Source organism: Typopeltis vanoorti, chromosome 12, assembly GCF_054136105.1.
Source record: "Typopeltis vanoorti isolate ZY-2024b chromosome 12, IOZ_Tvanoo_1.0, whole genome shotgun sequence".
NCBI classification, from domain to species: Eukaryota; Metazoa; Arthropoda; class Arachnida; order Uropygi; family Thelyphonidae; genus Typopeltis; species Typopeltis vanoorti.
Genome location: NC_143560.1, coordinates 130,417,178 through 130,444,814, shown reverse-complemented (window position 1 = coordinate 130,444,814; position 27,637 = coordinate 130,417,178). Strand labels below are relative to the sequence as shown.

General features: G+C 39.4%; 1 protein-coding gene across 1 annotated transcript in view; it reads right to left on the bottom strand.

The window, feature by feature from the left end:
- LOC150101228 (apical endosomal glycoprotein-like) overlaps nucleotides 1-27,637 on the bottom strand; it is a 174,706-nt gene that overhangs the window by 75,084 nt on the left and 71,985 nt on the right. The window contains exon 3 of the mRNA XM_090402191.1: nucleotides 8,512-8,602. Coding sequence (XP_090258317.1) covers nucleotides 8,512-8,602 — 91 coding nt within the window. The remainder of the gene's footprint in view (nucleotides 1-8,511; nucleotides 8,603-27,637) is intronic.

Below are 27,637 nucleotides of genomic sequence, written 5' to 3'. Positions count from 1 at the left end.
AAGCTTAGGTGTTGACGTTTATTCATGACTTATTTTTTAATGGCACCAACAACACCAAACAATCCCACCAAAGAGATGCTCCATCAACCACCCATACTCTGCCGAACCTCAACTCAGCACCACCAGAACACAACACACCTGCACATGCGAAAGTGAGAGAGGCCAATGGTTATAATCTCTACAAAATAGATAAAATACTACACAGTCCCATTACTCTGCCCTCCCCTAATAAACATGAACACAACATGACCATTTCTATTCCCTATGTCAGAGGTACATCAGAAAAGATACCCAAAGTATTGATGAAACATTACCTTCGCACCACTTTCAAACCTTATGTCAAACTAGCAACTCTGATCCGCTCACCTAAGGATAAACTTCACCCTTTAGCACACCCAGGAGTGTATGAAGTGCCCTGTGACTTGGCCTATTATGGACAAACAGGAAAATCAGTTAACATCTGCCTAGAAGAACTTGAAAAATACATTCGCTACTATTGCTATGGCAAGTCAGGAAGAATTATTAATAATAATAATAATAATAATAATAATAATTCTTATATATACTTTTAGCTTGGAAAGATGAGTGAGGTTATAGTTTAAATACTAATAAATGCAAGGTATTACACTTTGGGGTACAGAGATAATATACTGCTAAGTACTATATTAGTGGAGCTGTACTTCAGGAAGTGGATGAAATTCAGGATCTTGGAGTGTTAGTAGACACTGGACTGAAGTTCACTTTCTACCATTACTGACTAAGGAGATATGGAGGTGGTGGTGGAGCCTTTATACAGGGTGTCCCAAAATTCACGCAAGATTTAAATTTAGCACCATTTGTGCGGTAAAGTGTTGCCAATGAGAAAAAAAAGAGAGTGTGACAGCTGACAGTTCAGGGTTATTAAAAATGACCACACACAGCGAAGAGAGTTCATTGAATGGATTATGGAACAACACAAGTGGATGCTTATTTTTCGAACAAAATCATCTTCAGCGATGAGGCTCATTTTCATTTTGATGGCTTCATTAATAGACAAAATTATCACATTTGGGGTTCAAAAAATTCACGAGTGATTGCTGAGAAACAAATGCATCCACAACGTGCCACTGTTTGGTGCGGATTTTGGGCTGAAGGCATCATCGGTCCGTTCTTCTTCGAAAATGCGGCTGGTAAGGCAATAACAGTTAATGGTGCTCGCTGTCGCGACATGATAATCCAGTTTTTTGTGCCTAAATTGCAAGATATGGATGTGGACGACATGTGGTTTCAACAAGACAGTGCCACATGCCATACAGCCCAAGGAACAATTCAATTACTGCATGAGTCATTTCCTGGTCGTGTAATTTCCCGTTTTGGTGATCAGAATTGACCACCCAGATCATGTGACTTAACGCCGTTGGACTTTCTCTTTGGGGTTTTTGAAGTCTAAGGTTTATGCCAACAAGCCCACAACCACCAGTGCCTTCAAGGAAGAAATTGAGTGCTGTATCAACGAAATTCAGCCACATTTATACAAAACGGTCATGGAAAATTTCGACAAAAGAGTGCGTACGTGCCAGCAAAGCCGTGGAGGCCATTTATCCGATATGCTATTCCATGCATAACCCTATACTTTATGAATCAATAAGAAATTACAATATTTAATTAAAAACCTGTGTTTTCTATCAAAATTCCTTCTTGCGTGAATTTTGGGACACCCTGTATAAGGCATTGGTCTGACCACAAATGGACCTGTACTCAGATTTGGTTGCCTGGTTTTCATTGTGATGTGGAAGCACTAGAGAGGGCCCAAAGACGAATGTTCAAAGTGATATTAGGACTCTGGAGTGTTGGTTAAAAAGTTCATTTGCAGGAATGTAGATTACAGGGTTACATAGATCGGAGGAAAAGACGGGATACGATAGAGATCTTCAAGTTAGTTAAGGAACTTTACCAGATTAATACAGATAGAATTATAAAAGGAGTTCAGATGGGAAGAAGGAAAGGCCATCCTTGTTCTTGTTCCTTGTGAATTCGTGCATATTTTTATGTTGGAACGTGGTATTAGTAATAACTAGTCCGTCTCGAGGAAAAATCTAGCAGGTACTTACCATTATTATTAGCTTTGTTCTTTTCTCCATGAGGAAGAGAGAGAAAAGATTGTAAAGATTGTAATCATTTCCTACTCTGCTGGTTAGATTTCCAACACAGACCAAAATTTTCTCTTTTGGTGTCAGATGCCATTCTAATATTTGCCCACATCACTACTTGATAATGGATGTCATTTAAGAATATTATCTTTGTATTTCGTGTTGAATACAATAACTACTCTTTCTTTCCCTGATTGTTACTGCCTGAATATAACATATTGGATTTGTTGTTTAGAAAGATCACATCTGTTTATTATTATTATTATTATTACCCAAGACCTCATGGAGTCAAAGACTCATCTGGGAAGTCCTTTTATCACACACACACATCTCATCATACCGTGTCGTAAACACACTCAAACTCACTGCAGACACCACAATCTCGGGCAAGGCATTCCAATCATTCACAACTCTGCATGGAAAAAACCTATCACTCCCCTACTCACATCCACTTTATACATTTTACAGGGATGACCTCTGGTTCTCCCCCAATCTCCCACTATTCTCTGTAGAACTTCTCCAGCATTGATCCTATAACAACCCCTTACCTACTTGTAGGTCTCTATCATATCTTCCCTCCTCTTCCTGTCCACCAGACTCTGCAAATTGCATTATCTCAATCTTTCCTCATACTCGACATTCCAGAGGTCAGAAACTACCTTAGTCAGTCGTCTTTGGACCCTTTCCAACATCTCTTCATCCATCTGAAAACCCGGTGAGCAAATCTGGGCACAATAGTCCATGTGGCCTATCAAAACCTTATACAATGGAACAAGAATCTCCCTACTTCTACATGTCAGTGTCCTCCGCATCATTCCCAGAAGTCTTTGTGTTGTCTTCACAATGTTGGCAATGTGTTCCCTAAATTTTAGATCCTTATCCACTATCACCCCCAGATCTCTTATTTCCTTTACATCTAACAATATATTCTCACCAAGCATAAATTCTGCATCCCATCTTTGTTTTCGAAATTTTAAAACCTTACATTTTGCAACATTGAACTCACATTACCATTTGCTTGCCCAATCATCAATTTATTCAAGTCTTCTTGCAAGGCCACAACATCTTCACTACTCTTTATGGTTCGTCCCAACATGGCATAATCTGCAAAAATCTTCGCCAATATCATTAATATACAAGTTAAATAGTAATGACCCTAAAACAGACCCCTGAGGCACTTCACTAGTGACTTCCATTTTCCTGGATCTCACACCCCCATACACAACTTGTTGATACCTATCACATAGCCAGTCCCAAATCCAATGCACTAATCTAATATCCAACCCCATCTGCACTAGTTTGACTGTCAACTTATCATGAGGTACTCTATCAAAAGCTTTTGCGAAAAGGAAAGCTTTCTCCTCTGTCCAAGGAAGCAGTCACTTTATTGTAATAAGTAAGTAGATTACTAAAACATGACCTACCTTTAGCAAATCCATGCTATCCATCAAAGATTATACCATTATTGTCAACCCAACTCTGGATCCTAGATCTCACAAGCTTCTTGAACAACTTAACCACCACCTGACACACAGATAGGCCTATAGTTTGATGCTAGAGTTCGATCACCTCCTTTATGAAGTGGCACAATCTTGCCCTCCTTCCAATCCTTAGGAACTTGACTGAGTGCAAGACTCATATTAAAAAAATATGTCAAGGCAGGTGTCAACTCTCTGGCACTTTCCTTCAGAATACACAGTGATATATTATCAAGTCCCACAGCCTTATTTACATCTAGTTTACTCAACTCCCCAAACACCTTTTGCTCACTTACAGTCAGTCTCTCCTCCCCATCATCAACTGCTCTCAATCTCTCCATGAAGTCACATTCACAAGGTTGAGAGATATGTATGAGCTGCTCATTAAGTAACTCAACCACACATTCTGCAACAGCTGTCTTTATACTATTTTCTCCAATCAATTTCATCCTTCCATAATCATTATTTCTTTTGCTGGCCATCATTCTTTCTTTTGCTGGCTACATATTGAAAGAACTCCTTAGGATTCTTTTTGACTTCCCTAGCTAAATGCTGTTCATACCTCTCTTTAGCTACTCTCACCAACCAAGTCATCCTAATTGCTTGGTCTTTTGTAGTCCTCATGGAATTGGTTATTTCCACTTCTCTTATGCTGCCTCCACAATGCTCTCTTTCTCTGTATCGCATGCTTAATCTCTTTATTCATCCATCTCACACCTACCTTATTTAACCTTCTCACCCTTGGAATACACTTAGACATTGCATCTACTAGACAGTTTTTAAAAATCCACCGAGCTGCATGATCTATTTTCCAGCTAACTGCTCATTACATGCTACACCTGCAAAGTGTCTCCTAAGCTTTTCATAATCACCCCCTTGTAGTTCCACCTATAATCTTTTCTCATAGAGGTCCTCGCACTGCTGTCAACCACCCAGGTAATCACCTTATGGTCATTCTCACCAATTGGTGGATGATTCGATACCTCATTTATAATTATATTCTCTGATGAGATGAACAAATCCAAGACCGTTAATCATCGTGTGCCCTCTGTTACATACTGTCTGAGGTAGTTATCCCTCAAAAATTCAAGAAACACATTTTCTTTATGTCCAGTTGCTATCTGATCATTATGGGCGATAAATAAAATCGCCCATAATGATAACCCTTTCTTATTTGCTTGGCTAATTTGAATATACATTTCACTATCACCACCATCCACATTAACAGGTCTATAACAACATCCCACCAGGTATTTGATTTTATTCACCTCTATCTCACAGGATAGATACTGAAGATGGTAAACTGAATATAGAAATAGACAACAGAATCAGCAAAGCTGGTATCGTGGGAAGTCAATTGAATAAATTCATATGGAATAAGAAAGAAATTAGTCGGAACACTAAATTAGCTGTATACAAGACTGTGTTCAAACCAATTTTAACTTATGGATCTGAGAGCTGGGTCAGAAGTAAAACACTTGACCAAAGACTAGAGACCACAGATATGAGAGTCCTGAGAAAGATTAGAGGCGTGAACAGATGGCATCAATGGCAATATCATATTAAAAATGAGGATATTAGGAAAGAACTTGACATTGTCAGCATCCAGGAATGTGTTAGCAGAGCTAATCTCAGATGGTATGGTCACTTAAATAGAATGGGAGAGGAAAGATTAGCAAAACAAGTGTTCTCTGCCAGGTTGGCAGGAAAACGACCCAGAGGAAGACCAAGATATAGGTGGATTGATACGGTACAAAGTGCCTTAGACGATAGAAATATAAGATCTGATAATGTTGGAGTCTTGACAAGTAACAGACTGATTTGGAGGAAAATTGTAGATAGGAAGTTAGTAATGATGTAATTTTTTCATGTAGTACTGTCATATCCTGTACACCCCTTGAGGGTACATGGCAGGAATTTGATGATGATGATGATGATGATCTCACAGGATACTGCCTCAAAACCACTGGCCCCATTTCCCTCTTGCATCTCTACCTTGTATGGACATAAATCTTTCTCTATCCTCAATAGCACTGCCCTCCATTTTTATTACGTCTGTCCTCACGAAACACATCATACCTTCTACCTCTAGTCCTGTCAGGATGTCATCCTCTTTCAACCATGTCTCACTTATTCCGACAATCTTTGGGTGAACAGACACAATTAGTGCAACCATTTCATCTGCCTTGTTTCTTATACTTCTAGCATTGGTATACAAACACAACAGCTCATTTCTGGATCTACAGCTACTTCCACTGATACCACTCACTCGATGTGATCTCTCCATGCTGGACTGGGGCTATTTCCCTTTCTGCTTCTTCATTTTAGAACTCTTTTCAATTCCATCTGTTTCCTCTTGACCCATGGTCATCCCATTTCTTTCCTGCATACACATGCTCTCACTCCTCTCGGAGCATCCACCTTTCTCATGCTGTGTCCACCCTGAGTCTCCCCGTTTCCCTGCTCCTCTTGCTCACCCATTCTCTCATTTTCTATACTCATACCACTCACTTCCCCATTCATATCCACTTCTTCAATCTCTCCTGTCTTACTCTCCTGCTCTTTCACATCACTCCCCTTTCGATCTGATTCATTCTCTCTATTCACTTCTCTACCTTCCAGCAGCAGTCTCTCCAAGCTACTCACACCATAACTACTCAAATGCAGTCCATCGCTCCCATACAGCTCACTTCGTTCTTCAAACTCATTCCACACATTAACAAACTGTACTCCCATCTCCTCCACATTTCAGCAAGAATATCATTCATAATTCTTGCTCTCCGCCTCATTTCACCACAATCATACTTAGGCAACACACTGACTACCCTTCCTGTCACACTATTCTCTTTTATCTTTCCAAGCAGCCTCCTGAGATTCATTCTGACATGCTCTTTGTTTTCTCTCAAATCATTTGTACCAGTTAATACTATTAACTCTTTTGCTCACTCCTGCCTCATATCCAATGCCTCAATCACTCTACTCATTTTACCACCTGGAAAACATACCTTGTGCATTTTATCCTCTAGCACACCTTTAATAATGGAGTCGCCATACAACGCCACTCGCTCATCTTTCGTTAACTCTTTCATGCCATCATGATTTATTTTAATAGTTTTGACCTGAATTCTCTTAATTTCATTCCGCATCCATTTCATTTCTTGCCTCATCCAATCTGATTCACTTTCCGAATCTCGCGACACATTCTCTCTATCATTAAATCTTTCTAACTTTCTAACTCTCGACCCCCTCGTCTCACTTTCCCTCTTATTCATCCTTCTTCATTTCCATACTTTCGGTCCAACACACGTCCAACTTTCACTATCATTCTTCTCGCTTTTACTCTCATTCATATTTCTTTGTTTCAGTACTTTCAGTCCAACATGCGTCCAACTTTCGGCATCCTTCATTCTTTTTTCGCTATCATTTATTCTTTCGATTTTTTTCTCTTGCGATTTCTGCGTCACGCCATTTCTACTTTCATTCGTTCTCTCAATTTCGTTTCTTTCAGGCACTCTCACCTCCCTTTCGTCCCTTTTAACATCTGTGACAGTTTTCAAATCGCTCTATTTCTTTTTTCCTGATTTTTTAACATATTTTCACTTGTCTTTCTCACCATTCTTCTGTTTCAAACGTGCACTCGTGACACAATCGTTACTATCACTTTTTTGTCATCAATTTCATATTTACATTCATCAGTTCCTCATTCAGGTCACACTTCACACACACCCTTCTTCCATCCGCGCTAAACATCCACAAATCTATTATGTAATCAAAGGAATACATATAACAGACCTCACACTTAATGAAACGACTGAAATCTAAATTAAAATCATGGAATGACAATGCCCCTGCCATTTTTTGATTTTTGTCTTCTTTGTTTCAATCACACCTATTACTAGATTAGATATGTGAAGAGCCAAAGGCTTCAATTCGGCGACACATAACTTGTTTAAGTTAAGGGATATTACATCCCATATAGTTTCTTAGCCGAATAAGAAACTCAAAGAGTTTCATGCCGAATATAGTTAAAACTATATACAAAGTTCGGCGATTCCAAGCGTAAACAAATACCTGGATACTGCAGCACTGATCCCAAAGGGTAGTGCAAGCTGGGGCAACTCGTGGTAGAGGTGGAGCGAGCTCCGATCACTATTCTTGATATTTGCCCATAATGTGAACTTAGCTCCTAGAAACTGTATTTTTGTTCACATTATGAGAGAAGGTCACTACCCAGACCGGTTTCGACCTTTATTGAGGTCTCATCAGTGAGTAGCCAGAGCTAGTTAATATCAAGTTTGTAGCGAACAGAACTTGTACCCCTACTACGAGTATTGCCGTATCACGGCAATACTCGTAGTAGGGGTACAAGTACAATCACGTACAATCAAGGGGTACAATCACGGCAATACTCGTAGTAGGGGTACAAGTTCTGAACAAAAATACAGTTTCTAGGAGTGAACAAAAATACAGTTTCTAGGAGCTAAGTTCACATTATGGGCAAATATCAAGAATAGTGATCGGAGCTCGCTCCACCTCTACCACGAGTTGCCCCAGCTTGCACTACCCTTTGGGATCAGTGCTGCAGTATCCAGATATTTGCTTACGCTTGGAATCGCCGAACTTTATATATAGTTTTAACTATATTCGGCATGAAAATCTTTGAGTTTCTTATTCGGCTAAGAAACTATATGGGATGTAATATCCCTTAACTTAAACACCTATTACGTTCATCTGGTACTTATCCAATTTTTCTGCTAGTTCCATTTCTTTTCCATTGATTATTCTTATGTTGATAGTAACAATCTTGTACTCTACGCATGTTGAATTTGAATGTGTTCTGGGATTCAGCAGAAATAAATATGAGATAAATATAATGATAATAATTGCACAAATAAATGTTTTACCTCTGTATGAACAATGCTCTTGATTCACTTCGACATCATCTACAGCAATGTACCCAGCAAATCCTTGTCCTGGAACTGCTTCTATTAGAAACTAAATAAAAAAATATTTAAAAATCAACTAAACTATGATAGTAATATTCATAGTAATGTAATTATTAATAAGAAAAATGAATAAATACAAGCAACATAATACAATATATTTTCATATGATTATTAGCGCCGGCCTGGTTGGCTGAGTGATTAGCGTATCTGCTCTCCAACCAATAGGCTGCGGGTTCAAATCCCGCGTAGGCATGGATGTTTGCAATTGTCTTCCACCTTCATACATTCCTTCACCCCAGTATAGACTGGGTCACCATGAGAGCAGTAGACCCAAATCTCCCGCAATGGGAGAGGCTATCGCCCTACAGTGGGTAGAAAAATAGGCTGTTCATCATCATTATTATTACCAGATCCTGCAGTCAGGTCAGAAAGTAAGAATATTTATATGTACCCGTTGTGAAGATCTGATACCATTTACCATATAATACATGTTTACCATTTAATGTGTAATTATTTTTTTCTAATCTCTTTTTAAGACAACTTTTGCAAATACCTCTGACTATGTAAGTATGATAAATTATAAAACTTGCAGGATTATATTTGTTTAGTTTTATTAAATAATAAATTTAGTTTACTCCTTTATCCAAGTGTAAGCAAACAAAGTTTGCACCTGAAGTATCTTCAGGACTGAGGCAACTCGTGGTAAAGGTGGACCAAGCTCTCATCACTCCTTGTCTTCCATTCATCACCCAAGCATCCAACCAGTTGGATGCTTGGGTAATGAATGGCAATGCTGTAGCCCATGAAGTTTTAACTGAGGCTCGGCTGTTGCTGTCAGCCAGGTCCTGGATAGGGGGTAATGAATGGCAATGCTGTAACCCATGAAGTTAACTGAGGCATGGCTGTTGCTCTTACCCCTTGGAAGTGATATGAGCAAATGAGCAGGTCTTCTCAGTGGCAGGGGTGAGTCTGTTACTGAGGGGAACTATGCTGAGATTTTGGAGTTTGATCTGTACTTGAACATTCGATAAAGGTCAAAACTGCTCTGGGTAGTGGACCTTCCCTTAATGCATAGCATTATACATGTCCGCAAGGAGATGTGCTTTGCATTACGGGAGATATTGAGACAAGGAGTGATGAGAGTTTGGTCCACCTTTACCACGAGTTGCCTCAGTCCTGAAAATACTTCAGGTACAAACTTTTTTGCTTGGATAAAGGATTAAACTAATTTATTATAGTCTAACCAAGTGGGGGGAAAAAACCTTCCAACAAGTTTTATTAACCGTGTTATTTATCCTAAAACATGTGGTCTCAATACCGGAAACTGTTAATAGTTTCCGGTATTGAGACTGGAAACTATTAACAGTTTGTAAAGGGTATTGTACTTTAAGGGAGGATACAGCAAATAGAACACAAGGTAAGGCTAATAATAGCTCGCAAACTATAACCAACCAAATTAGAAATTAAAGATGATCATTAGAGGCTCTCTGTTGTGAGATAGAGGCCAACAGGACAAATATATTGTTGGTTGCAGCTGCAACAGACTTGGGGGGGGGGGGGGTCAAGAGGAAGATATCAATGCCATGTATCAGCAGATTAGCACAATGAATGTAGGCTGAACAATTATTATGGTAGACTTCAAATATGGGGACACAGATTGGAGAGAGGAAAGGGATCATGCTAAGATCTAAGTGAAATTTATGAAGTTGCTAAGGGATAATTACATGAAAACAATATGTAATAGAGGGACCAAGGATTTGAAATGATAACTAATATTTAAGGAATTGACAGCATATACTAGAAATATAAATTAAATAAACTTTAATATATACTTTCCGATATTTCGGCAAACGTCATGTTGCCATCTTCTTGGGAACTTAATACAAAGACACGTGCACACAAGTACTACATAACAGCAAATGAGAACTGAAGCTAGTAAGCTAACGTTTTCCTAAAGTCCTGATGGTGCCCCCTCGTGGGCTGTATTGGTGGTGGTTCTTGGCCTTTGGGCTGAAGTTCTTCTGATAAATGTTTCCCAAATTTGGGCAGTCTCATGCATCCAAACTTGTTGAGGTTTGGCATGTTCCTAAGGGCTGAGGCTGATTCCATGAATAGTCTTTCATACTTGAATTTGCTGTGGTGTATGACTGTGGCTTTCTTCCATCTTATTCTGTGGCGAGCATCCAGAGCATGGTCTGCAAGCCTAGAGTGGCTGTACTGGTGAAATCGGATGTAATCCTTGTGTTCTGAGATTCTGATATTTGCTGTCCTGCCTGTTTGGCCAAAGTAAGACAATTTACAGCTGCAAGGGACCTGGTATACACCAGGTAGGTCTAGGGGAAGTGGTTGGTCTTTAGTGGAGCGTATAAGGGATGCCAATTTTCTACGTGGTCTGTAACAAGTGGTTAAATCATGTTTTCTTAAGATTTTGTTGATTTTTTCCAAGGTGCCTCGGATGTAGGGAATGGTGATGGTTTTAGAGTAATATTTTTTGTGAAGGGGAGGGGGTGGTGGGTTGTGGATAACTGGGTGCAGTATTTTCTGGATTTTTTGGGAGGGGTAGCCATTGGCTGAGAAAGTGTCACGGATGTGATTTAGTTCAGTGGTTAGGGCTTGATCATTTGAACAGATTATTTTTGCCCTGTTGAATAGTGTTTTAATAACTCCTTATTGTTGTGAGGGGGGTGATGGGATTGTTGGTGAATGTATCGACCTGTATGGGTGGGTTTTCTATAAACTGAGAAAACCAAGGTTCCATTAGGTTGGTGACTAGTGTGTCTAAGAAGGGGAGGTTATTGTTTTCCTCTTTTTCCAGGGTGAACTTGATTCTAGGGTGTTGGTTGTTTAAGTGTGTTAGTTAAGAGAGGAGTGAATCTGGGCCATGTGGCCAAATAGCAAACACATCATCAACATAGTGAAGCCATATGGTAGGTTTTTGTGGGGCTGAATTTAAGGCTTTCTCTTCAAAAGTCTCCATAAAGAAGTTGACCAAGGGTGGGGAAAGTGGTGAACCCATGGCTGTCCCCTCTATCTGTTTGTAGAGTTTTTCTTGGCAAACAAAATAGCCCGAGTTCATTGTAAACCGAAATAGGACTGAGATATCAGGAGGAAATTTAGCTTGGATTAGCTCTAGGGTTTCTTTGAGGGGAACATTCGTGAATAGGGAGGAGACGTCAAAACTGACCATTATATCATTATGTTGCAGTGTAAGGTTTTCTATACTGGCTTTGAAGTGGGCTGAGTTTTTTATGTGTGATGATGTGTTGCCAGTATAGTGTGAGAGCACTTTGGCTAAATGCTTGGCTAGTTTATAAGTGGGGGAATCAATGCCATCCACTATGGGACGTAATGGCACATTTTCGTTATGTATTTTTGGGAGCCCATATATGCAGGGGGGGGGGGGGTCTAGAGTTATGGGGTTTTAGTCTGTTAGTAACCTCCACAGGCTCAGCGCTTAGGAACATGCCAAACCTCAACAAATTTGGATGTATGAGACTGCCCCAAATTTGGGAAACATTTATCAGAAGAACTTCAGCCCAAAGGCCAAAAACCACCAATATAGCCCACCAGGGGCACCATCAGGACTTTAGGAAAATGTTAGCTTCCTAGCTTTAATTCTCATTTGCTATTATGTAGTACTTGTGTGCACGTGTCTTTGTATTAAGTTCCCAAGAAGATGGCAACGTGACTTTGCCGAAATATCGGAAAGTATATATTAAAGTTTATTTAATTTATATTTCTAATATACGCTGTCAATTCCTTAAATATTAGTTATCATTTCAAATCCTTGGTCCCTAAAAGGTCTGTAAAACATCATTTCCTTACACCTGTTTTAAAAAAAAAAAAACTTTGAAATAAACTTTTCTTATATGCGCTCGTAAAATACTTTTAAATTAACAATTTAACTGCCCAGGTGTCTTTGGAGGTCATCTCCTAACACCTGTTTTAGTATAAAACTTAAGCCGGATTTTTTTATTTTTTTTCAGGAAAACAAGAATGCCTAAGTTTCTTTTAAAACTTCATTTAATTTTATTGAAAACTAACAGATTTTTTTACTTAGACATAAAGATTTTTTTGCTTAGATATAAAGATTTTTTACTTAGATATAAAGATTATGGTAAGGAGGTTTATATATATATATATATATATATATATATATATATATATATATATATATATATATATATATATATATATTTATATAAACAGTAAAAGAACTGGCCAACCTTACACCACGGGAAGAGCAAGATTTGGGGGAAGAATCTGGCCCGAGAGATGCCGCTCACAAGAGGAGCAGCACCGCCTCGCTGTAAGCCTTCGCAGCCCGGGTTCTCAGATCTGCCCCCTCCTATATGAACTGTAAGAACTCGTGAAGAGAGCAAAAGAGGAGGGGAAAAAAAAACAGACAAACAGATATTTCTTTTTAAAGGAAGAGACACGGTATGATTAAACCCTGTCTCAAGATACAGAGGATAGGAGGTTTGCACCATTTATTTACAAACCTCCCATTCCCTAGTATATGCCTTTCTTGTGCGAAAAACCTAGGTAGGTAGAAGTAGATCCCGCTGAGTATTTTGGCTTGTATAGTGTTTTCATTGCTGATTTGGGACTTTTTCCGCACTTTCCAGATGTGATACTTGATTACATTGATGAGAAAAATTGTAAATTTCTAAATTTTCTTGACTGGTGGGGGAAATTGCAGGTACAAGACCTCCTTTAGTGTAAGCGGCTGGATTCCCAGTACTGCGCTTAATCTTTGCCAGACATATCGGGCAGGGGGCAGGGGGCACGACGTCTGCCAGACATATCTGGCAGACGTCGCGGAAGGGGTCGCACGGTCTTGAATTGTATCAGGACATAACCAGTTTCACCGGTAGCTGACCATAGGCTATTCGCCATGCCAGATCCCGGTGAAATGGCTGTCCCCAGCTATTTCTGATATTTTGAAATAGCGTTTCCATGTTAGTTTCTATATTTGGCATATCACATCCGGAAAGTCGAAAGAACTCCCAATATCATGCTTGTGGCTTTAATTTTAGAATTTCCATCCCTTCGGTTTTAAATTTTTTAAGCTGTTGGCATAATGGATAATACCATTCTGGCACAACCTCTGTGCTGGGATCAGCATGTCCCGTGGTCCCGAAGTAGGGGAGAAAATGCCCTAGAAAGTATTTAATTAGGGATCCTGAAATATGGTTAGATTTTAATGCCATCCGTATGGTTTTGAGAGTGTTTGCATAAAATATGCAGTTTAATTTCGGAAGTGAGAAACCCCCTTGATTGATTTTGAGTTTTAGATATTCTTTTTTAACCTCATGCTTTCTTCCGTTCCAAAAAAATCTATTAGTATTTTGTAAAGTTGTCCTTCTTGGGTTTTTTTTATATTAGTAATATTTATTATATGCATTAGCATGGGGATTATTACTGCTCTTCCATAGAAGGAGAAATAATTGGGTTTAAAAGGTTTTCTTTTCTTTTTGCACTCTTCCCGCAATTTCTTAACAGGCAGTACCAGGCTTGCCGTGAATGGGACGCATAGTACTGTTAGGGGCTGAGTTTGCGGGACTAAACCACAAGGAAGGTTATTTCTATGGAAATTTCCAAAAATTTTAATTTTGGTCTTCGAAGTATTAACGTGAAGACCACTGGCCATGCTGAATTTTTGCAAAATACCAAAATAAATGTAGATGGACTCAGAATCTCTGAGCGTCGCCACTACATCATCGACATATGCTACAATTTTGCTCTGTCTGGAGACTAGGGGTAGCGGTATTCCTCTAATTGCAGGGGAGTTATCTATTCTTCTTATGAGGGGTTCTAACGTGAGTGAGAAGAGGAGAGGGCTTAGTGGGCAGCCCTGTCTTACCCCCTTTTAATAGGAACTGGTTTCGAGAGGAATCCGTTGATAGCTATTTGGGTAGAGGCCTGTGCATAGACGTTTTTGATTGTTTGCCTAAGCCTCCTGCCCACACGTATTTTCTGAAGGATGTCCTGCAAGTACATGTGTCTACACTGTCGAATGCCTTTTCCAGATCCGTAGAGAGAAGTGCCAAAGGGTAATTTTTATTTTTGGCCAGACAGATTAGATCTCTTAAGAAAAAGAGATTTAATTCCATCGATCTACCCAGTATTCCGTAAACCTGGGTGCTTGTTATGATTCTTTCTATACTGCATTTGATGCGGCTGCAGATAATTTTTGCAAATATTTTGTAATCCGAATTAGTTAGGGAGATCGGTCGCCAGCTATCTGCAAAGGTGCGATCTTGATCTTTCTTTGGGATAAAAATTGTGTAGCTTTTAACGAATTCCTCGGGGATATTTCCCGAAGTGAGGAATTCGTTAAACATTTTGACTAAAACTGGTAGTGCGTAGTCCCAGATAGATCAGTAGAATTCTATCCCTAACCCATTTAACCCTGGGGTTTTTCTTGCCTTAATTGTTTTGCAAGCTGTTTTTATTTCCTCAGCAGTTATCGGCCTGTCATGCAGGGCGGTAAGATGCTCGGGAAGATGTGTGATGTCCCACTCATTGAAAACATCTGCGCTCTGCTGATCAGAAAAAGCGCCGAGGTACTGCTGATGGAAAAAGCGAAGTATTTCAGGGGTTGATTTTATCAGTTTGCCATTCTCTTGGATCTGGTAAACCATTCACTTGTCATTTGCCGCTACCCGTTGTTGATTGAAGAAAGCGGCAGAAGGTGTTTCCAAATATCTGAGATAAAGTCTCGCTCGAAAATCAAGGTCCTCGACTCTACTCTGCCACTCTTGATGTAGCTTGATTTCTACCTGTCTGATAAGATTGCTACAGGGAATTCCTCTCCGCTCGTTGGCGCGGTACCAGCCGAGCTCCCTATAGAGATCCCTCAGACGTTTTCTCTGTTGGTGTGCCCTTTCACGCCCACACCGCTGAAAGAATTCCCTTGCCTGCGACTTGAACTGTAGCCAGGTTTCCCAGTCCCAGTTAGTGTCTCTCCATTCATTACAGAGGTTCTGTAGCTTATTGCTAAAAAGACTGGGGAAATTGGGAGGGAGCCTCTAAGGACCTCTGGCTATTTCTATTATCCTTATTTTTAATAGTACCATTTGGTGGTCTGTTAGCAGACCTCTCACAGCAATATGATGTACCCCAAGAACATGTGGTTCTAAAAACTGGGTTATATAGAACCTGTCAAGCCTTGTTGATATCTGACCACGGCACCACGTTGTTCCGACTTTTAGTGGATTCTGCCGTCTCCAGATATCAACAAGGTCGAAGTTTTCGCAGAAATGTTTCAGTGCTGCAAAACCGCCAGTTCCGCTGTTAGCATTCCTGCCTATTTTGTCATATCGTGCATCTTCTATACAGTTCCAGTCGCCCGCCACGATTAGGTGTTGCGCACCTAGAAAATAGTTTTCCAGTGTGGCAAAGAAACCGTTTCATTGGTGGGGGTTATTCGGGGCGTAGACAGCCACAAACCAGGTGTTACGGCCACCGTACTTCCAGTCCACGGACAAAAAACGTCCCCTAGCGTCTTTCTGGACATTGAAGAACTCCCCCCGCGATTGGGGGGGTGGGAGAATTAGTATCCCCACCCCTCGCAAGTGAGCTTCCCCGAAGCACCAGTAGCTGGTGACCGGGTAGCTTCTCGAAAAGTTCTCCACGTCCCAGTGTTTGTAAAAGTGAGTTTCTTGTAAGAATAAAATGTTGATATTATGCATTAGCATCAGTCTCCAGAGAGCGCTTTGCGCCTGAGGATTGCGCAGACCGCTTACGTTTAATGTTGCAATTTTTAAATTTTGGTTCATTTTAGAGGTTGGAGGTGTTACTTCGTTTACGAACTTCTGGGTGGGAGGGGGGGGGGGGCGGTTGTATTGTTTTCCTCCATGTTGCTGTCCTAGAATTTCATATCATTGTCAGAATCGTCTTTACCAATGATCTGGGATTCCAGTTCCCCTGGTTCCCCCATTGTTGTTAGATTTTCCTTTGCTGGTGTTGGAGTTTCACTATTATTTTCTGTTGGATTTGGGCTGCTGGCTTTTGTCCTTTTATTTTCTTCCGTGTCCGAGTCTCTCATGCGTTTTGCGGCACTGTTTGCTTCCATTTTTTCTTCTCTTGTTTCTGTTTTACTAGTAGGAGTTTATACCTTTGAGGAGCGCTGCTTCTTTTCTGTTTTCCTTGGTGTGGTTTGTTTCAACAATTTAGGATCTGCTATCACCATCATAGCTAGACCTGGAAAATTTAGGATCTGCTATTAACAAATAATAATTTTGTGAGTTCAACGTACCTCATCATTGGCCTGTGGAGTAAGATAGGCTGAGATTCAGCAGATAGTAGGAGAGGAAATAAAGATAGAGTGCATAGTAGTAGAGTAGATGAATGAAGCCTCAGCTGACCTGTTTTAGCTGTTGATCCCCCAGGGGTGCTTCTAAAACGGTCGTTGATTTTTCACTTTTGAAAAGGAAAAATCCTGAAAAGGAAAAAAAGAAGGAGAGACTATGCAAATTTAACAAGTGTAAATATATCTAAAAATTATGTGGACCGAAAGTACGGAAGAACAGAAGGATGAATGAGAGTGTAAGTGAGAAGAGGAGGTTAAGAGTTAGAAAATGAGAAAGATTGAATGATAGAGAGAATGTGACGAGAGATTCAGAAGTTGAATTGGATTGGACGAGGAAAGAGATGAAATGGATGCGGAATGAAATTAAGAAAATGCGGGTAAAACCTATTAAAACTAATCATGATGGCACAAAAGAGTTAACGAAAGATAAGCGAGTGGCATTATATGCCGACTCCATTATTAAAGGTGGTGCTGGATGATACAACGCACAAGGTATGTTTTCCAGGCGGTAAAATGAGTAGAGTAATTGAGGCATTGGTATGAGGAGAGAGCGAGCAGAGGAGTTGATGGTTTTAATCATCATGAAGGACAAAGAGGACAAAGGACAAAGAGCAAGTCAGAACGGATATCTGGAGGGTACTTAGAAAGATAAAAGAGAACAGTGTGACAGGAAGGGTAGTCAGCGTGTTGCCAAGGTATGACTGTGGTGAGCTGAGGCAGAGAGCAAGGATTATGAATGATATGCTAGCTGAAATGTGTGAGGAGATGGGAGTACAGTTTGTTAATGTGTGGAATGAGTTTGAGGGACGAAGTGAACTGTATGGGAGCGATGGAGTGCATTTGAGTGGTTATGGCGTGAGTCGCTTGGAGAGACTGCTGCTGGAAGGTGAGTAGAGAGAATGAATCAGATCAAGGGGGGAGTGATGTGGAAGAGCAGGAGAGTAAGACAGGAGAGATTGAAGAGGTGGTTATGAATGAGGAAGTGAGTGGTATAAGTATAGAAAATGAGAGAATGGGTGTGCAAGAGGAGCAGGGAAATGGGGAGACTCAGGGTGGACACAGCATGAGAAAGGTGGATGCTCCAAGAGGAGGTGAGAGCATGTGTAGGCAGAAAAGGAATGGGATGACCTGGGATCAAGAGGAAACAGATAGAATTGAAAAGGGTTTTAAAATGAATAAGCAGAAAGGGAAATGGCCCCAGTCCAGCTCTGTAAATCTGGAAATGAGCTGTTGTGTTTGCATACAAACGCTAGTAGTATAAGAAACCAGGTAGATGAAATAGTTGCACTAATTTCATCTGCACTAATTGTCGGAATAAGTGAGACATGGTTGGAAGAGGACGACATCCTGACAGGAATAGAGTTGGAAGGGTATGATGTGTTTCGGATAGAAGTGGTAAAAAGGGAGGGGGGGAGTGCAATTGATGATAGAGAAAGAGTTATGTCCATACAAAGTAGAGATGCAAGACAGAAATAGTGCCAGTGGTTTTGAGGCAGTATGGTGTGAGATAGAGGTGAATGGAATCAAATACTTGGTTGGATGTTGTTATAGACCAGGTAATGTGGAAGGTGGTGATAATGAAATGTATAATCAAATTAGCCAAGCAAATAAGAAACGGGTGATCATTATGGGCGATTTTATTTATCGCAATATAGACTGGAATGATGAGATAGCAACTGGATGTAAAGAAAATGAGTTAACTTCAGTTTCTGAGAGATAACTAACTCAGAAAGTATGTAACAGAGCGATGCGAGGATTGAGGGTCTAGATTTGGTCATCTCATCAGAGCAGGTGGCTCTCAAACTCTTTAAATTTTGTATCACTTAAATAAGAATCAAAAAATATATGTACCACCATAAAATACTTTTTCAAGATAAACATTAAATATGAAAACCCTTATGACACGCTAATGAGACTTCGCATCTGAAAATTCACATAAAACTGCAATAAAATTTATTTGTTCGTCTTATTCGATTTGACAAGCTAAATTCTTGTAACAGTCTACTTGTTACGATATTAAAATACATTTTTCTGAATATTTATTTATATATTTCATGTAAAAATTGTACCACCAAAAATAACGCAATCTACCATTAGTTTTACATGTACCACAGTTTGAGAAACGATGCATCAGAGGATGTAATTATAAATAAGGTATCGAATCATTCACCAGTTGTTGAGAATGACCATAAGGTGATTACCTGGGTGGTTGCCAGCAGTGTGAGGACCTCTATGAGAAAAGGTTATAAGTGGAACTACAAGGGAGTGATTATGAAAAGATTAGGAGACAGTTTGCGGGTGTAGCATGTAATGACAAGTTAGCTGGAAAGGAGATCATGCAGCTCGGTGGATTTTTAAAAATTGTCTAGTAGATACAATGTCTAAGTGTATTCCAAGGGTGAGAAGGTTAAATAAGGAAGGTGTGAGATGGATGAATAAAGAGATTAAGCATGCGATACAGAGAAAGAGAGCATTGTGGAGGCAGCATAAGAGAAGTGGAAATAACCAATTCCATGAGGACTACAAAAGACCAAGCAATTAGGATGACTTGGTTGGTGAGAGTAGCTAAAGAGAGGTATGAACAGCAGTTAGCAAATGATGCCAAAAAGAATCCTAAGGAGTTCTTTCAATATGTAGCCAGCAAAAGAAAGAATGATTATGGAAGGATGATATTGATAGGACAAAATGCTATAAACAGCTGTTGCAGAATGTGTGGTAGAGATACTTAATGAGCAATTCATAAAGGTCTTTCAATCTTGTGAATGTGACTTCATGGAGAGATTGAGAGCAGAGATGATGGGGAGGAGAGACTCACTGTAAGTGAGAAACATCTGTATGGGGGAGTTGAGTAAACTAGATGTAAATAAGGCTGTGGGACTTGATAATATATCGCTACGTATTCTGAAGGAATGTGCCAGGGAGTTGACACCTGTCTTGACATATTTTTTTAATACGAGTCTCGCACATGGTCAAGTCCCTAAGAAGTGGAAGGAGGGTAAGATTGTGCCACTTCATAAAGGAGGTGATTGAACTCAAGCTTTAAATTATATGCCTATCTGTGTATCAAGTATTGTGGTTAAGTTGCTGGAGAAGCTTGTGAAAACTAGGATCCAGAGTTGGGTTGACAACAATGGTATCATCTTTGATGGATAGCATGGATTTGCTAAAGGGAGGTCATGTTTTAGTAATCTACTTACTTATTACAATAAAGTGACTGCTTCCTTGGACAGAGGAGAATGATACATGGTGATATACTTGGATTTCGCAAAGGCTTTTGATAAAGTACCTCATGATAAATTGATAGTCAAACTGGAGCAGATGGGGTTGGATATTAAATTGGTGCTTTGAATTGGAGATTATCTGTCTGATAGCTATCAACAAGTTGTGTATCGGGGAGCGATGTCGAGGAAAAGGAAAGTCACTAGTGGAGTGCCTCAGGGATCTGTTTTAAGGCCATTACTGTTTAACTTGTATGTTAATGATATAGCTGAAGATTTGGATGGAGATATTCAGTTGTTTGCAGATGCAAAGTCTGGACGAACCATGAAGAGTAGTGAGGATGTCGTGACTTGCAGAAAGACTCGAATAAATTGAGTGATTGGGCACAGAAATGGGGATGTGAGTTCAATGTTGCAAAATGTAAGGTTTTAAAATTTAGAAAACAAAGATGGGATGCAGAATTTATGCTTGGTGAGGATGCATTGTTGGAGGTGGAAGAAATAAGAGATCTGGGGGGGGGGATTGTGGATACGGATCTGAAATTTAGGGGACACATAGCCAAAATTGTGAAGACAACACAAAAGCTTCTGGAAATGATGCGGAGGACACTGCCATGTAGAAGTAGGTAGATTCTTGTTCTGTTGGAGAAGGCTTTGATTAGGTCACACATGGACTATTGTGCCTAGATTTGGTCACCTGGTTTTCAGAAGGATGAAGAGATGTTGGAAAGGATCCAAAAGCGACTGACTAAGGTAGTTTCTGACCTCTGGAATGTCGAGTATGAAGAAAAATTGACGAGATGCAATTTGCAGAGTCTGGTGGACAGGAAGAAGAGGGGAGATATGATAGAGACCTACAAGTTGGTAAGGGGTTGTTATAGGATCAATGCTGGAGAAATTCTACAGAAAGTAGTGGGAGATTAGGTGAAGAACCAGAGTTCATCCCTGGAAATGTATAAAGAGGGTGTGAGTAGGGGAGTGAGAGGCAGGTTTTTTCCATGCAGAGTTGTAAATGATTGGAATGCCTTGCCTGAGAGTGTGGTGTCTGCAGGAAGTTTGAATGTGTTCAAAGCATGATATGACGAGCTGTGTGTGATAAAAGGACCTCCCAGATGATTCTTTGACTCCAAGAGGTCTTGGGTAATAATAATAATAATAATATGTTAAACTATACGGTAGGTGATTATGAACAGCCTCTTCTAAGGCAGCTTAGTCTATGGCATAAAGCATTGCAAGGAAAGGATGTTAATAGTTAAGGGTCATTTAGGGGAGGCAATATTAATTTGTGTACCTAAGGTTAAAAGAGTTAATCAGATAGGATTTAGATGGATGAGTAATATCATTAATGTTCTTCTTTTGCACCTATGTGGTGCAAAAGAAGAAAATGCTGTGCAGGGTATATGGGGAGAAAGGTGACCAACAAAAACTCGTGAACAGTAGCAGGGTTTTTCTCCCAGAAACTCGGGTTTTTCATCCCGCATTCAGACAAATCGATCCTTCAGAACACATGCAATTTACAGACAAAATTGGAGGTGTCACGAATAATATAATAAATGTGTTACATAAATTAGAACAAATGGGGATGAATGTGATGCTGGTTATGTAGATAAGAGGGTGGCTGCTGAACATATATCAAAAAGTGATATATGAAGAGGCAGAATCAAGGCAAAAGCATTCACTAGTGATGTGCTACAGGGTTCAGTTCTGTGATCACTACTGTTTAATTTGTACATGAATGATATTGGAAAGAACCTTAAAGGAAATATTCAGTTGTTTGCTGATGATGCGAAATTAAATAGAGTAATAGTTAATCAAGGTGATGTGGAGAATGTGCAGGATGATTTCAATATGCTATCTGTATAGTAAAAAAATAATGTGTGTCAGTTTAATGAGGAAAAAAGTAAAGTTATGTATTTTGGGATGATTAGATTACAAGCCATGTATGACATTGATGGCACTGTATTCCAGGAAATGATGACGCTACAGATTTAGGGATGGTGGTAGATAGAGAGTTAAACTTTAAAGGGCATATTGCTAAGGTAGCCCATAAGATTACTTGGCTATTGAAGAACACATTAACAAGTTCCAGATAAGGGAGTTGCAATTCCTCTTTATAAAGCTTTGATAACACCCATATCTGGATTACTGTGCCCAAGTCTGGTCCCCTGGGTTGCTTTGGGATGAGAAAGCTGTGGAGAGAATTCAGAGGTGAGTGGCCCGTGGAATGTTCCCTTTGAGGATGTGTGAATTGCAGAAGTTGGTAGATAGAAGAAAATTAGGGTATATGATAAAAACATTTAAGATGCTTAAATGGTTTGATTGGATTGATGCAGGGGAATTGTTTCAGCACTTGGCTAGAGGGACCAGAATAAAGTGTCATTCCTGGAAATTGAATAAAGGTGTAGTTAATATGGATGTGAGGACTAGAATTTTTGTTGGAGAGTTGTGAATGAACAGAATGGATTGCTAGAGTCATTTGTGAGTGCCCCCCCCCCCCCGATCAGACTCCATGGAGATGTTTGTACAAGAATAGTAATAATATGAAAATTTTAATAAAAATATGGCAAGATGTTTTTTTTTAATCCTCAGTTGCTTCATAAGTTAGTTTATTTTGTGAGCAGGCAAGTAATGTATATACTGCAGACTGGAGTTTCTATTCCACAACTCAGAAGAATTGCCCATAGAAATTGTATTATTTCAAACAATAATACAAGTTAGTATTTGGAACATGAGATGGCAAAAGTTGTCTGCAGCACTCTCAACATCATAAATTTTGTAATTTGTGGACAGCCAGGAGCCATTAGTGAAGAACATGGATACAGAATGACTGCCTATGAGTTTCCACGAATTAGGCCTAAAGAGTTCCCACTTAGTACTTAGTACTTTCTTTTAAGCTTGAAAGATGTTACAGGATTTGTTTTAAGGTAGCTTTGATAGTGCTATTATTTAAAGGTGAAAACAGCAATGAAACTGAACTAGCAGTTATATGCTGATATTGTCAATGATTTCCATGGTTGATAATACAGATTAAAAAATCAATTAAATAAATTCTTGAACAATAAATCCTTCAATATGCCTAAGCAGTTTTTTTTTTGTGTTTGGCCCATACATGAGAGATTGGTTAGTGAACTTATGGTATATTATTACCATGTATTGGAAGAGATTTGGGTAAGAAGGGAGTTGTAGAAGTTGGATTTGAAAGCCTTTGCATTGTATTCTTGGGAAACACATGGCAGGGGAGGCACTTCCAGAGTAAAGCAGTGGTAGCAGGAATGAAGGAGAAAGAGAAACTTGTTCTATGACTAGGGAGTTGGACTATGAAGAGGATATTGGGTGGCTACTGGACATGTTTGAATGGACTTGGTAAAGAGAGAGAGAAAGAAAGAGGGAATTAATGATGCTAGTTCTAATGAACATTTACCACAGAAATATTTATAAGTGATGCATGCAGAAGATGCTACTACATGCAGAAGATATCGAATGTTAAGAGTTTACTGAATGTAGTAAAGCACAGAACAAAATCGAAAATTGAATGTTAATTAGATAAAGATCAGCTTGAATATCAAAATGGTAAGGAAACTAGAGAAGCAAAGCTCGCTTTACGAACAATAACAGACTGAAGAAATGGAGTAAATAATGCACTGCTTTTGAAGATTTGTAAAAGGCATTCTCATATAAATTGGAACAAGCTTCTGCAAATAATGAAGGAAATTGGAATAGACTGGAGTGATAGAAGAGTAATTGAGAAATGGTATACCAACCAGAAAATAAAGATACAAATACAGGAAAATGAAGCAACTGCAGAAGTAAAGAAAGGTGTAAGACAACATCGTACTGATGTGTTAAAGCAATTGAAGTGAAGTCCTTAGCCTCTATGAACAAATAGTCCGGTCATGAAGATGCTTCACACGCGAACTGTTGCTTACACTTGGACAAAGGATTAAACCAAGAATCTACCCTATATATATATATATATATATATAAAATGATAAGCCTTTTTATGTCACGTTTTTTGAAATGTTTTGAAACTCAGGGGCTACCCTGAGTGTCGAGTCTTCAAAATTCGAGTCATCAGAATTCAAGGAGAAACAGCCTACCAGTCCAGAACACGGGGGGGGGGGGGGGTACCCCCCTCAGTATAATATAAATTCTTGCGAGATTCATTACTTATGAATCTCGGCCCGACCTCCACACGGTTAGCCTAGTGGCTGTGCGCTTCGCAACCATATGCCTGGGGAAGGAGTGTCTTAGGTTCGATTTCCATCAATGACGTGAGGAGGTTAAGGATCTTTCTCAGCCATAGCCAAGTTAGCTGGTCATGGGCGTGGACAGCAGGTTTTTTCCCCCGGTTTATCGGTTTTTCACGGATACAGTGAATGAATTACCCAAGTGGAAATGTACAGGAATACTTAAGACAATCTACCCCCCCCCCCCGCCATAGGTCTGAATTGTCAGCTATGCTGGTCCCGAGCCCGGATAAAAAAATAGTGGGGATTGAGGTGGTGCCGTACCTTCCCGTAAAAGCGGCTCACGGCCGTTGAATCACCATATGAAATGAATGAATGAATTACTTATCATTATCATACTTTCAATTATCATTACTTTGCAGAGCCTCCGTAGCTCAGCTGGTACGGAAGGTTCACCTCTAGTTTTCATAGAGTGCAGACGTGTTTTTCAGTGCAGTGCTTCCTATTGTTAGTGATCTGCGTGACTCTTACCCCGACCTCCAAGCTGCAGGTCAACCATAGATTCACAGGCTAATGCGAAAGTTAACCAAGAAGGAACCGTGAGTACCTGTTTGTTTCAACCATCTTGTGGATGCATAGCATTATGAATAGAAATAACGGTTCTTGTACATAGGCTTATACGTTGGTTATGCATTTCTAAATCACTTAGGGAATTGAAACAACGTAGATCACAATATAAATTAAATAATACTTTAATAGATATTTCGGCAATGTCTCACTGCCATTTTCTAAAGGAAATTTCCTTTAGAATTTCCTTTAGAAAATGGCAATGAGACATTGCCGAAATATCGGAAATATCTATTAAAGTATTATTTAATTTATATTGTGATCTACGTTGTTTCAATTCCCTAAGTGATTTAGAAAAGAAATAACGGTACTGAACCTAAAGTATATAGGGAACAAGAAAATCGCTCTGAACGTTTTAACTCGCAGCACTTATTAAAATCGGTAAACTTACCACTGGAAATTCCATTCCATTCATGTGTCATCTCCTATCTAGGAGGTTGACTACCATGATGTGACTCATGGTAAACTATGGGCATAACGACATGTGGTGAGGACCCCATCTCTTCCATATATTAAAAAAACCCTCTACCTCATATGAGACTGGCTATCACCTTTAGTTGAAAAAGACCAGATAAAGGTTCCTCCCATCGTAGACAGGAATCGAACCCAGATCTTTCCCGACAATTTAAAAACTATACTATACTAAAAAGCTAAACTTAGCAGTTCAAAACAACTTTTACACCATTTTAAAATGATATATTAGTTGTTACTAGTACAAAGTTATATTTCAAATTTAATTGAAAATCAATTACAGTTTGTTGAAAAAAAGAAAAGGCTTTTGCCTTATCTAAAATAAAATGTCTACGTGCATTTTATTATTATTATTATGTGACACCTTCAAGGACTCATTGTGGGAGGACACACTACTCCACTACAACTCACTGTCTCTCTTACTTAATCCTATAAACTACATGACACTACTACCATTAACACAAACACAAAGTGCCATCTACAGCCCACAAAAACCAGTATACACTGTCTGTAAATGTAAACCTTAGAAATAGACTGGTCTAAAACTGTAATTCTTAAAAGTGATGTAAAATGCGATTCTTACACCGAGGACATAATTAAGTCTTACGTAAAACAAAGTTAAAGGAAGCGATGTGTGGCATTTAGGTCATCTAAAATACAATTACGTTTTTCTACTGTCGTTCAAACCACTGACCGTTAAAGAACGATTTGCCAGCGTGGGGAACATCCAAGTGAGGAATGGCACTTGTGAAATTATTAATATAAATGCACATAGGAAATTAGAAATTTTAACACACTGGATGCCACCCCACATTCCAAATCACTTGGTTGCTCTCCACTTTGAAAGATTCGAAAAAATAGAATTTCTGGAAAACATATCAACAATTAAGAATGAACACTGGTCTCATGTTCTAAGCAACACAAAAAAAAAAAAAAAATTAGTTATAGAACTCAATGAAGGTGCAAAAATTGACGCCATCCCATTTTATTATACGAGTGAAGAAGGTTATGGGAATAATCGTCGTCCCAGGAAGGCCGCCATCCTGCTTCCGCTGTAAAAAAATCGGACACCTACGCAGACACTGCAATGAGCCGAAATGTGAAAAGTGCAACCGAGCAGGTCATGCAGCAGATCAATGAAAGGGAAACATGTACGCTTCCATACTGAGGCAAAACGTAGCGTCCCCCGCAGGGCCCTCGCCAGTTTAGATCCCGCTCTGAGGCAAACAATTAATTATTGCACCTGATGGATTATAAGACAAAAATATAAGAAAATCTCCAATTGCTATTTTGTTTTTATTATAAGAGGAACATTAATGCAAAACGATTACATAACATTAATCAAGTGTTTGCTCTACTGGGATATCGCACAATGAAACTGTTTATAAGCTCTTCTAAATTTAAATTACAAGCTATGTCCGCCTCTATCAATATAGTTGCTGAACCAACCAACTTTTCTTGGATCATTGCTGTTCGCAAATAATTTTTAATCAGTTTAAGCTTGGAAAAACTTCTTTCCGGACTTGCTACGCTAACAGGAATTGTTAGTGTAGCGACGGCGCCTACCGCAACATGGCTGAATGAGTGCCCTTATTAGGCCGCGCCATGAAGCAGGTTGCCTCTATGCTACACCCTGTCGACGGTACTGGTCCCCAGATATGGAAGGCGGAGCAGAGGATGTGTAAGACACAGATGAGAAAAACAAAGGCAAACAAGAAAATAAAGAGAATAATAATTCATCAGCAGACAGGGAAGAGGAAAAAAAATTCACCTTACAAAAAGGCAACAAAACCACTGTTCCAGAAATGTCCATATCAAACGATAAGAGGGGGGGGGGGAAACAGAGAAAATGAAATTCTCTAAACGATTAACAATATTACTGGAAGGGATTAGTGGAAAGAATTGTCCAGGTGACAAGCAGGAAACTTCAAATGAGTCACAAATAATCCCTAATCCCAAATCCCAAGGGGAAACAAGTAACAAATCTGCAGCAATACCAAATGTAGCTCCCAAAACGCAGCGAAGAACAAAAATTTTAAAGTCACGCCAAATATTACCAGAGCCAGAAGTAAAACAGAAACAGATGAAAAGAAATGGAACCCGAACAATTGTCAGATTTGTAACAGAACAAATCTGAACCAAAATTAAGTTAATTAGCCTAAATTGTAACGGGATAAATACCAAAGAATGCCAAAAGTTGCTGATCAATGAAATTTATAAAAAATTGCCGGACATCGTAATGCTGCAGGAAACAAGAATTCACG